Source organism: Cyanistes caeruleus, unplaced genomic scaffold, assembly GCF_971803275.1.
Source record: "Cyanistes caeruleus unplaced genomic scaffold, bCyaCae1.hap1.1 HAP1_SCAFFOLD_76, whole genome shotgun sequence".
Classification (NCBI taxonomy): domain Eukaryota; kingdom Metazoa; phylum Chordata; class Aves; order Passeriformes; family Paridae; genus Cyanistes; species Cyanistes caeruleus.
Genome location: NW_028255888.1, coordinates 1,197,267 through 1,209,854, shown reverse-complemented (window position 1 = coordinate 1,209,854; position 12,588 = coordinate 1,197,267). Strand labels below are relative to the sequence as shown.

Sequence of the window (12,588 nt, the reverse complement as noted above, 5' to 3'; positions counted from 1 at the left end):
TGTTGTTTGCACTTCTCCAGCAATCTGTCGAGCTGTCCAGTCTGCTTTTCGATTTTCCTCACAAATTTTGGAGTTTCTTGATTGGTGTGCTTTACACTGTATAATTGATACTTGTTCAGGTTTTTGTATTGCTTTTATCAATTGCAGGACTGCATCTTGATGTTTAACGTGTGTACCTTGAGAAGCCAGTAGTCTTCTTTCTTTCTACAGTGCTCCATGTACATGTACTACTCCAAAAGCATACTTTGAGTCAGTCCATATGTTTACCCTTTTCCCTTTACTCAATTCTAGTGCTCTGCTTAAGGCAACCAGTTCTGCCCTCTGGGCAGATGAATTTGGTGATTTGTATTTGGTATTTGCTTTTGCCTCCACTATTGTACTGACTGTTGTTACCGCATATCCAGCGTATCTGGTCCCGTTCTCCACCAAGCTGCTTCCATCTGTGAATAGCTCTCACTCTGCTTGCTCTAGTGGGATGTCTTTCAGGTCTTCTCTTGCCAAATAGGTGTACTCTATTTCTTCTACATAGTCGTGCTCTAATGGGCCTTCTTCAGTTGTGGTACGTGGGAACAAAGCTGGATTCAAGAGGTTAGTTGTCTTTAGTGTGACATCATCCTGCTCAGTCAGGATTACCTGGAATTTCATCATCCTGCTTGGATATAGCCCATGGCCCCCCTTTTGTTCTACAACAGTGGTCACCATGTGTGGCACATAGACATCTATGTCTCTACCCATTGTGGGTTTCCTGGCTTCTTGTATCAGCATCACAGTGGCTGCGACTGCCCACAGGCACGAAGGCCATCAGGCACTCTCATTGTCAAGTTGTTTGGAAAAGCAGCCTACCGGCCTTTTCCAGCCTCCCAAAGGTTGGGTCAGCACTCCCAGTGCTAGGTGTAGTCTTTCATGCACAAACAGGTGAATATCTTTGGGTAAATCAGGCAATCCTAATGCCAGAGCTGTTGTCAATGCCTCCTTCAGTTTGAGGAAGGTCTCCTTCTGTGGTTTGCCCCAGGTAAACGGCTGCGTCTTCTGGGCTTCATACAGGGCTTTTGCAATTAGTCCGTAGTCCATGATCCACAGGTGGCACCACCCTGTCATCCCAAGGAAAACTCGCAGCTCATGCAGGTTCTGGGGTTCTGGAATAGCACAAATAGCTTGAATATGATCAGTACCCAGCTTACGTTGCCCTTGTGAGATTACACATCTCAGGTAAATCACAGTTTGCCGGGCAATTTGTGCCTTCTCTTTAGACACCTTATATCCTCCCATTCCCAGCTGATTTAAAATTTCAATTGTTACCTTTATGCAGGTTGTTTTCTCTTCTGTAATTGTCAGTGTATCATCAACATATTGGAACAGCAGGTATTGTTCTCTCAGTACTTGCTCATTCTCAGTCCAAATCTCCAGCTCCTTAGCCAGCTGGCTTCCAAATAGGGTTGGACTGTTCTTGTATCCTTGTGGGAGGTGTGTCCAGGTGAGCTGAGTTTTCCTTCCATTTTCTGGATTTTCCCACTCAAAGGCAAACAGTTTCCTACTTTCTTTGTCAAGGGTATGCAGAAAAATTGAGATACATTAAGTGTGTTATCTCATATATTTGTCTCATATATTTATCTCATATATTTTTATCATATATATTTATCAAGGGCTATGCAGAAAAAGGCATCTTTTAAATCAATTACAGTAAACCATTTATATTTCTCTTTTATGGATGTTAACAATGTGCAAGGATTAGCTACCACTGGGTAAATATCTTTAGTTATTGCATTTATTGCTCTCAAATCCTGTACTAGTCTGTATTGGTTAACACAGAAATTTGGGCTCTAGCGTTAACTGGAAGTAATAGGCGCACGTTTGGGACCCACCATTGCTAAAATCAGTATGTCTCCAGTTTTGTTATTCCTAGTGAGCATTTTAAATACAACCAACCTCCACCTCTCTGCTCACCCATGAGAGGCAGAGTTCCCAGTTTCCCTGATTTGGGGTTTGAGGCTGTTTGGGCTCCACTCCCAGAAGCTGAGAAGGAGACTGCTTTGGCTCACAGCCCAGAGCCTGTGGAGGTGTGCTGGGTTATACAGTGGGGCATTCGATACAATGAACCTGGGACAGTGTTAATTAGAAACTACTTTACTCAACTTTTAAGTGATAAGTCATCCATTATGTTTCTGGGGACCCTCTTCTTTATCCTTAGTGACCACCAGTACTGGTGGTTAGAGATTTGTTTTCTCTTTTCTGGGTTTTCATTAAGAGAACCAATGTATCTAACACCCTTTGCTTTCTCTGATTTTTCTTCTGGGATTTTTACAGGTCCATAATTTCTACTGTAATTAGGTAACTCTTTTGCAACTTTGCTCCATGTCCAAATTTTATGGTTCCTAGCAGGAGAACGCAGTTGTGAACCTGTCTGCTGAGAGGGGGTGGTGAAGGGAGTAAACCCAGGATCAGCTGAACCAGGTCAATCAGTCGGGTTCCCAAGAAATCTATCTAGTCTATCCACAGGGGTTATAGCTGCTATGGTTTTGGGGGTTTTTTATGAGAAAAATTGCTGTAGGTTTAAGTGATTCTGGAAGGCCTTGAATTAAAGAGGTCATAATTTCAGTTTTCACAGGTAACAACACTGGTGATTTAGAACCAGCAATTAATTTTCTTGTGTATCATTTGCAAGCAGGCAGCTTTGTGAATGTTTTCCAGTAGTTGGTTGGGGGTACCAACTATAGCTATAGGGTCCCCCCTTTCCAAGGGGTTTAGCCCCTCTGCCTGATAAGCTGCATGCTGATTTAGGGACCATGGGTTACGTCTGTCTCCTGTTGTTACGAAGACTCCATGTCCCCAGTACCCACTGGCTTCCTGTTCTCTCAATCGAATTTAATCACCTCCAGTAAGAGACACTCAGAATACATATTCTGTCTCTGACTCGTGAGGCAGACTCCCGTACTCCCTTTTTTTTTTTTTTTTTTTTTTTTATTTTTCTTTATTTTCAGTGGTTATATGCGGATCAAGATCCTTTTCAGTATTGATATAATTATATTAAATTCTGTTTTAATTAGAGGTTTCAAACTAAGACACCGGTGTTCCCCACAATTTTATCCAAGTTAGCTCCTTTTGAGGGTAAATTTGATTAATGAGAGAGGTTTCCCTCTCGTTTCCTTTAGCAAGTCAGCATTTTTTGAATTTTTATCATGGAGGGCTACTCACAACAGATTGATCTTACTCCTTTCTTCATCCAATTGTTTTTGCAAAATTTTAACTAGGTTTTGGAGGGAGTCTATTATAGTTCTTTCCTAACTTCTTCACTTAAAGCGAGTTTCTATAGCTGCTGTAAGACAAGCTCCCAAAACTGAGCAGAGTATAGTTTTATTTTTGCCCAGTTTAAATTCTTTTTCATGTTGTAAATAAAACATAGTCTATCAATCACATTTTCCAAATTAAACCAATTATTAAGCACCAACTTTTCCCTCCTGGAGGTCTGGCACTGTGTTTTGCTAACAAAGCATAACATGCATAAAATGCAGCTTTAACTTCTGCAGACATTTTCGGTCATTTTTACAGAGGGAAAAACCACTACAGGGAGGTATCAACTTAAATTATACACACACACACACACAGATTTTTGCTTCCCTGTATGGGTAAAAAGGAAAAATCTGCTTGGGAGGCACTCCTTCAGTTTAAAATTCTGGTTGTCTCTTTGCTACACCAAGCTGTCAAAATTCATACACACAACAACAAAAACAGTCCCGCCCTTTTGCACTAAGAGATCTTTTGTGAAATTCTGCAGACAGAGCCCTCAAGTGAGTGTGGGGTGCTTTTCACCTCGGCGTGTGCAGTTTGCGGGAAATTCAAGTTGCCCCCCTTGCTTTCTAGACACCGCTCACTCTTTGGGAGTGTCGGGCTGGGTGCAACTGGAGCAAAATGTCCTTCCCCTAATACAGACTGCACAACAAACCTGCAGCCCCTTCTGTCTGTCAGAAATCCTGTCCGTGACTCCAGTTTAAATGCCACGATTCGCTAACGCGAGTGGGACTCGTGAGAGGTTCGTTTGATCTCAGAGTGCAAGACGGACACAAGGGATTTCAGTTTAAATCACAACAACAATAATGTACCTTTATTTTAGTGCCAACAAGGGTTATGCGAGAGAGGAGAGGAAGAGAGGGAGAGATAAAGAAAACAAAGTAAAGAGAGAGAAGAGGGGGTTATAGCTACCAACAGAAGAGACGGGGTTGCTGGGGTCTTTTTCTGTGGGATGATCTGGCCGAAATTATCTTAATCTTATGTAATTCTTCCCCAATGTTACCTTGTTTCCAATGTGCTAATAAGCACCCAAAGGAGAAGTATCCGGTATGGGAGCATTGCTGTCCAAAATCCCTTTAAGTTTCTCCATATTGTAACTATAATAAACCACAAATGCTGGATCTGCAACGCTATTGCAGTCGTCTGACAGACGGCGCCTACGCAACTAACTCAAAGATTTCTGGGAGTAACACTTTTCTCTCTCTGAGAGAAAGTGCCTTGCCTCCAAGGGAGAGCCAGGATCTCTGAATCAGCTGGTTTCCTGACCCTCACAGTAAAGCACCTTACCTTTCTCTCCTGGGGAAATTGTGAGCAGCAGAGACGGTCGCAGCTGATGGGGTCCCCAAGAATTCCTCGGTGCTGGCTGGAGCGTGATCGGGTCGTGAGTTTGCTCAGCAGCACTCACAAGGTCCCATCTGGGGTCGCCAAAATGTTAGTGTTCAGGAACACACATAATCACAGAATGATTAAATGAAGGTGCTTTATTAAGAGCTCTGGGTGTCAGGGGTACACATACCCAAATCTAACCTGACTTCGTTTTGAGTTGAACATGCTTTTATACTCTATCATTATATAACTTTCATATTAATTATTAAACTTACATTGTTCTATTGTATGCATTGTTTTTACCCAAGCATGGATTTCTCCTGATCCCCCTCAACCCCCTAACATTGTTCCTCATGTTCTTTAAACAATAATTATATCTAATCACATCTAACAATTGTATCATTCATCATATACCAATTACACAGGTGCAGTTTGACATGATCTTTAGCAAGTACAAGGCCTAACACTTCCCAGGACCTACTCTTCCCGGGCTCACCAAACCTCACTTTCTTTCTAAGTCCCCAAATTTTCTAAGATTTTAAAACCTTATACTATCAGAGTGACACTTGTCTTTACAAACAAGCCGTGAGTCTGCCGATAAAATGAAACTATCACTGAGAGATAACAAAAACAAAGGGATGGATTCAACTGAAAGATGAAAGAGACACTGGGGAAACACCATAAAATTCCACAAGGGCTAAGAACTAAGAAGATTATGCACTGGGGAGAGGGGGGATGGTATCTCAGGTATCATGTGTACCAGGAAGTCTGTACCTCTGTCATGGAGTAGCTTTACCTTTAAGACAGCTTGGAGGGAGAGGAAGTTGAAGCTGCTGGTGGCTGATGGGAGTTTTTCTCTCCTGACCAATTATCGGTCATTTTCAAGAATTGACAGCAGATCTGACCATTAAAAAGTGAATTCAACTTGTAAACACCCCCTTAAGAAGTACAGATAGAATTCTCTTGCTCTCTTTGGTTTCCGGCTTCGGACAAGGTAGCAGGCTCTGTCTTGGCCTCCTCCCCCCCCTCTCCAGGCCTACAAGGCCGCGGGGTGGAGGGGGGGGAGGGAGAAGAGAAGCAGCGCTGGCCAGCCGAGCTTGGTTTTCAGTTTTTGCTGCTAGACTGAAACTTAACACCATGAACTCTTGCAGTTTTCCTAAAGCTTTTAATTCTTTTACTACCTGGATAAACATACAGATTACTCCTTTTCTCAGAAAGACAGAGAGAGAGACAATCAACATAGAGGAGACATCATAAAACCACCAAAAACAGTGAAGAAAAGAGTTAAGTTTAAATAAGAAAGAGAGAATAAGGAGATGCTTTACAGCTGAAATATCTTTCTGTTAAAGCTATAGAGATGGACAATAATAGTATAAAAAGACTCCTTTAATTCATGATAAGAGTATTAGGAGGAATGAGATATTCAAAGTGTAACTTTTGAGCAGAAGAGAGACAGAGAGAGTGCTTGTGATACTGTGAGTTGCTGGAATTGAGTTAAGTGAAGATTTTGAAGCTTTGGGGGCAAAGAGAAAACTGTTTTCCAGGAAGGCTCACAGAGACAAATGAAGAAGACTTTTGCCTTTGAATAACTTATCCTTAAAAATAAGATTCTTAAACTCTGTGACCCATACACACCTTGGAGATGTGAAATGGGAGGAGAAGATCTAATGACAGATTTCCGGGCAGCTGGCATTAGAGAAATAGAAAACTATGATGAAAAATAGTTTTCTCGTGAGAAACTCCGTAAGCTAACAGAAAGAGACTTCTGTTTCTCTACAAAGACTGATGAAAGACTGTAGCAAGAATTAAGACTGTTTTTAACCACCAGAATCCTAAAGTTATTTGTCTCTATGTTGTCATGTGTACAGAGAAATAGTTAAGATGTAGAAGATAAGGGGGTTTTCTTAAAGTTTATTCTGGTATTCTCATTCTTGTAGTTTGTTAATAAACTGTCTTTATTCCTTTTAAGTCTTAAGCCTGTTTTGCTCTTGTTTTAATCCATATCTCACAACAAAAAATAAGTAGTTTTTTAGTTACTGGTTTAAAACCACGACATTTAATTGGTGCGTTGGCCGGGAAAACGAAAATTAGCAAATCTAAACTAGTATATTAATAGTGTTACTGTGAGATAAAGGATTAAGTAAGAGCAAAGCATGATTGTCTTAAGTTTATATAGCAGTGATAGTAAAATCTAGGGGTGGAAAGTAGTAAATATTTGTTTCTTCTTTTCTGTCAATTTATTAGTTTTTTAAGTTGTATATTGAATATAATTGATAATTTTTGAGTAGGTGTTTACAAGTTGAAGGGGTGGAATGTCATGGAGTAGCTTTACCTTTAAGACAGCTTGGAGGGAGAGGAAGTTGAAGCTGCTGGTGGCTGATGGGAGTTTTTCCCTCCTGACCAATTATCGGTCATTTTCAAGAATTGACAGCAGATCTGACCATTAAAAAGTGAATTCAACTTGTAAACACCCCCTTAAGAAGTACAGATAGAATTCTCTTGCTCTCTTTGGTTTCCGGCTTCGGACAAGGTAGCAAGGCTCTGTCTTGGCCTCCTCCCCCCCCTCTCCAGGCCTACAAGGCCGCGGGGTGGAGGGGGGGGAGGGAGAAGAGAAGCAGCGCTGGCCAGCCGAGCTTGGTTTTCAGTTTTTGCTGCTAGACTGAAACTTAACACCATGAACTCTTGCAGTTTTCCTAAAGCTTTTAATTCTTTTACTACCTGGATAAACATACAGATTACTCCTTTTCTCAGAAAGACAGAGAGAGAGACAATCAACATAGAGGAGACATCATAAAACCACCAAAAACAGTGAAGAAAAGAGTTAAGTTTAAATAAGAAAGAGAGAATAAGGAGATGCTTTACAGCTGAAATATCTTTCTGTTAAAGCTATAGAGATGGACAATAATAGTATAAAAAGACTCCTTTAATTCATGATAAGAGTATTAGGAGGAATGAGATATTCAAAGTGTAACTTTTGAGCAGAAGAGAGACAGAGAGAGTGCTTGTGATACTGTGAGTTGCTGGAATTGAGTTAAGTGAAGATTTTGAAGCTTTGGGGGCAAAGAGAAAACTGTTTTCCAGGAAGGCTCACAGAGACAAATGAAGAAGACTTCTGCCTTTGAATAACTTATCCTTAAAAATAAGATTCCTAAACTCTGTGACCCATACACACCTTGGAGATGTGAAATGGGAGGAGAAGATCTAATGACAGATTTCCGGGCAGCTGGCATTAGAGAAATAGAAAACTATGATGAAAAATAGTTTTCTCGTGAGAAACTCCGTAAGCTAACAGAAAGAGACTTCTGTTTCTCTACAAAGACTGATGAAAGACTGTAGCAAGAATTAAGACTGTTTTTAACCACCAGAATCCTAAAGTTATTTTTCTCTATGTTGTCATGTGTACAGAGAAATAGTTAAGATGTAGAATATAAGGGGGTTTTCTGAAAGTTTATTCTGGTATTCTCATTCTTGTAGTTTGTTAATAAACTGTCTTTATTCCTTTTAAGTCTTAAGCCTGTTTTGCTCTTGTTTTAATCCATATCTCACAACAAAAAATAAGTAGTTTTTTAGTTACTGGTTTAAAACCACGACAACCTCTCAAATCCCTCAGCCTATGGGGAAAAGGAGAAGGGATGTACGGCCTGGAATTGGGGTAAAAGGGAGGCTGCGCCCTCCAAAAATTAGAGAGATCCCAGGGGAATGCCCCATGGCCTCTCCCTTTATTTGAAAAAATTGAAAGCACTCCTCTATCTCCTTTTTGCATATAAACCTCTGGTGTTTGTGGATTAATTTTTTCGGACACTAACAATTAATATGAAGTTCAAAACTACAAACCTAGGCAGTGCAGAATATGAAAAATATGAAAGCTAAAACTAAGGGCATCATAGCTGGAGGTGGGGTTGGAATTGAATAATTTTGGGGTGGGACTGATTAGCATTCAGAGGCACTGAGAGGTCTTGAGGTGACAGATTGAAGCCCCTCACCCCTTTGAGTGCCAAGAAATGGAGACAACTCCAAATACCCCACAACCCCTAAATACTCTCAAGTAGCTCCCTGATTCCCAGTTTCTCTTGAAGCACTAGTAAAATGTGAGGTTTTAGGTGCCATTGATTAATTAGATGCCATTAATTTGTTGATTTTTACCCCAATTTAGTCTGTTCCAAAGGGATGAAGATGAATCTAAAGATAATTAGAACAAAACCAAAACGACCACCAGCCCAGTGTCTTCCCAACACAGATTACAGGGAACATGGGCCATCAGGGCTCTGCCCAACGTGGGTCCACTGATGGGGGATGGAGTTGGAGCAGCGCACGAAGCTCTTCCTGCACTTGGAGCACTCGCAGGGCTTCCCTTAGTGGTGCCTCCGTTTGTGTCTGGTCAGTTGAGAGCTGTCTGAGAAGTTCTTCCCACACTGGGGACACTCATAGGGCCTCTCCCCGGTGTGGATGCGTTTGTGGGTACTGAGGCTGGAGCTCTGGCTGAACCCCTTCCCACATTCGTCACACTTATAAGGCCTCTCCCCAGTGTGGATGCGCCGGTGGGTGATGAGGTGGGAGTTTTGCTTGAAGCGCTCCCCACAGTCAGGGCAGCGGAAGGGCCTCTCATCCGTGTGAATCTGCTGGTGCCTGAGGAACTGGAAGCTGGTCTGAAACCTCTTCCCACATTCTGGACACTTGTAGGGCCTCTCCCCAGTGTGGATCATCTGATGGATGGTCAGTTGGGAGCTCCGGCTGAAGCTCTTCCCACATTCCTCACATTCATAGGGACATTCCCCGGAGTGGGTCCTCTGGTGGCGGATCAGGTGGGACCTCCGGCTGAAGCTCTTCCCACATTCCCCACACTTGAAGGGTCTCTCCCCAGTGTGGATGCGCCGGTGAATGGTGAGGGTGGAGCTGTGCTTGAAGCCCTCCCCACAGTCAGGGCAGCGGAAGGGCCTCTCCTCTGTGTGAATCCTCTGGTGCACGAGGAGACTGGAGCTGATCCGAAAACTCTTCCCACACTCGGGACACTCGTAGGGCCTCTCCCCAGTGTGGCTGCGCTGGTGGATGATGAGTTTGGAGTTAAAGCTGAAGCCCTTCCCACATTTCCCACACTTGTAGGGCCATTCCCCAGTGTGGATCATCTGGTGGCAGATCAGGCTGTTGCTGTGGCTGAAGCTCTTCCCACACTCCAAGCACTTGTAGCGCTTCTGCCCTTTGTGAAGCTGCTCATGGACCACCAGCTCAGAGCCCCGGCTGGATCTCCAGCTGCCTTCCTGGCACAGGGTGGATCTTTCCTCCTCAGAGCACCCTGGGATAGGTTTGGAGCTTCTCCTCCTGTGGGATCTCTGGGGCTTTTCCTCCCCATTGGATTCCTGGAATGTGGAGCCGCTCAAGTCAGCCTCTTCCATGAGGTTTTGCTGTGAGGATTTGTCCTCCCTGGTCTCCATCCTCAGCTCCTTGTCTGGGGGAGGAAGGACAAGGAGAGGATGGGATTTGCCTCCGTGCCAGAGGGAAGGGGAAGGAGATCCCCCCAGTGCGTCCCCGGCAGGACGGCCTCGGCAACAGGGTTGTCCTGCAGCTGGGGGCCATGCTGGTCTGGGAGATGGAGCAGGAGAGAGAGGGAAAGGGGCACTGACTTCCTCCTCACCTGCCTGGGTGTCCCGAGGCATCTTCCTCTTCCTTGCAGCCTTCCTCTCCATCCAGCCAAGGTTTGGGAATGGGAAATCCTGGTTTGGGGAAATACAAGGGATGAGGACAATGAGTTTGCAGGTCCCTCTGCCCATGTTCATCTCTAGAAGTCACCGGACATCTGGGGTCCATAAAACCTCCAGAAAACAACAAGATTCAGCCTGAAAATGCCTCCCAGGAGTTCCCCATCTCTGGTCTCTCCTGTTTGGGGTTCAAGGGTTCCCCCCTGTCCCAGCTGCTGGGAGTCACGCTTGTACTGGAGATCACCTGTCTGCTCGGTCCCTGCCCTCCCCGGGCTGCTGAGAGTGCCAGGAATCCGAAAATTTCCTCCTGTTTCCATCTCCCCACTTAAGGATGGTGGGACCCCCCAGTGTCCCCCCAAGTAGGATTTTCCACTCAGCTTTGGAGTTCCACATTCTCCAAACATCCCCCCCCCAAATAAACCCAACCCAGGGACCCCCCCAGGATATCTGGGCAAAGCTCCCGCTCCCCAGTCACCTGTGGGATGGTGGGTGATGATCGCACAGGTGGGGGACTATAAATTCAGGGAGTGCTCGACCTTGTGGTTCCTTCTCCTTTCCCTGATCCTCATTTGTCCCTCTTCCTCCTCCTGCTCCTCTTTCATCCCTCCCCCTCCTCCCCCAGGAGCAGTGACACCCTCGGTGCCCCGTTCCCGAACCCCTCACAGCCCATGGCAGGAGCGGGGATGGAGCCGGGACAGGTCGGGATGGGCAGCGCGGGGCTCTCCGCTGCTCCCACACACTGGGGACGGGGGGAACCCGGCCTGAGGAAAAGAAGAGGGAAACTGGGAAAACTGGGGTCTGCAGATCCAACCTGGGGCTGGCTGGGGACCCTGGCTGGGGACTGCCAGCCCTTGGTGCTCCTCCGGGGAGATGCGGGAGGGGGGAACACAGAGAGGGCTGGGGGATCCCAGGAGTGGCAGCACTGGGAGGGACTGGTTTGTACTGGGATCATCCTGGCAGTGGCTGAGATTGCACTGGCTGTGTACTGACATCATCCTGGGATATCATACTGGGATCGTCCTGGCAGTGAGTAGGAGACTGCAGGGGGCAATTGAGATCAGGTTGTCAGGAACTGGGAACATGCCCTGCGCTCCCCAGAACCCCGGCATCGCCCCCCATATGTCCCATAAGTCTCCCCCAAAACCTCCAGGATCCCTGAGTGCCCCCTCAGCGCTCGTTCAGGACCCCCGAAAGCATCTCTGGATCCCTGAATGCTCCCGACCCCACAGATGCCCCTTCCAGACACGGCTGGGAATTCATCTCCCATCATCCCAGAACACAGTTCCGCGCCCAAACCTCCTGCCGTGCCCCAGGCCCCAAAGAGCCCGGTTACAGCTCCCCAGGTTCCCCCCAAGTGCTCACGAGCCGTATACATTCACCCCGAGGACCTGCAATCACAACTCGGACGGAAAATTTCTCTCCAAGTGTTTCCCTGCACCACCAAAAGCGCCTACCGAGCCACTTTCGGGACTACATCTCCCATCATGCTCCGCGGCGCCCATAGAGTGCTATTCCAGCCATAACTCCATCTCCCGTCATGCCCCACGCCCCACCGGAATCCACTGGAGATGCGCCTATAACTCCCGTGATGCTCCGCGGCCCCGTTAAACCGTATTATACCGGCACCTACAACTCCCATCATCCCCCGCGCCCCATGGAGCCCCGTTACAGCCCCCCAAGTGCCCGCCCGGACCCCGAAGGGCCCCCAGATTCTCCTCCCTGACCTCCAAGCGCCCCCCTGGACGCTCAAGTGCTCCCCCAGACCATGAATTGTCCCACAGAATCCCTAAGTGCCCACCTGGCTCCCCCAAGTGTCCTCCAGACCACCAAGTTCTCTCTAAATTCCCTCTCCAGACCCAAAACTGCCCCAAATGTTACCCAGAAAAGTTTCCATGGACCCCAAAGTGGTCCCTTTTACCCTGTCTGAGAAAATTATTAAAAAATATGATCAAAGGACCAAAAATACGTGTAATTAGCATAAAGAGGGAGAAATAGTGATCAATAAATTGATGAAGGGAATTGTATTACTTTGAACCAAGGAATGATAAAGTTATTAGTTGCTAAAAATATATCAATTATTTTATATAAATATAAAAATTAGGTTCTAAAAATATAGAACAATATTATAATAAAAATAAAAATTTATTTTTATTAATTAATTAGATTTTAATGATAAAGAAAAATTATAAAGAGAAATGTTATCAATGTTTTGGGATGTCAGTCCCAGGTGGGCCATGTCAGACATGCTGAGGCTTGGGGTGAGGAGCAGGTTGTCCAAACAGGG

At 45.3% G+C, this 12,588-nt stretch overlaps 1 protein-coding gene across 2 annotated transcripts in view; it reads right to left on the bottom strand.

The window, feature by feature from the left end:
• LOC147646911 (uncharacterized) overlaps window positions 1-10,316 on the bottom strand; it is a 117,674-nt gene extending 107,358 nt beyond the window's left edge. The window contains exons 1-2 of one of the 2 annotated variants that reach the window (XM_086872736.1): window positions 10,241-10,316; window positions 9,023-10,054 (exon numbers count right to left, since the gene is read on the bottom strand). In XM_086872736.1, coding sequence (XP_086728862.1) covers window positions 9,023-10,054; window positions 10,241-10,292 — 1,084 coding nt within the window. In that variant the 5' untranslated portion in view covers window positions 10,293-10,316. The remainder of the gene's footprint in view (window positions 1-9,022; window positions 10,055-10,240) is intronic. The other variant, XM_086872737.1, reaches the window with a different exon arrangement.
• Window positions 10,317-12,588: the final 2,272 nt, after the last annotated feature.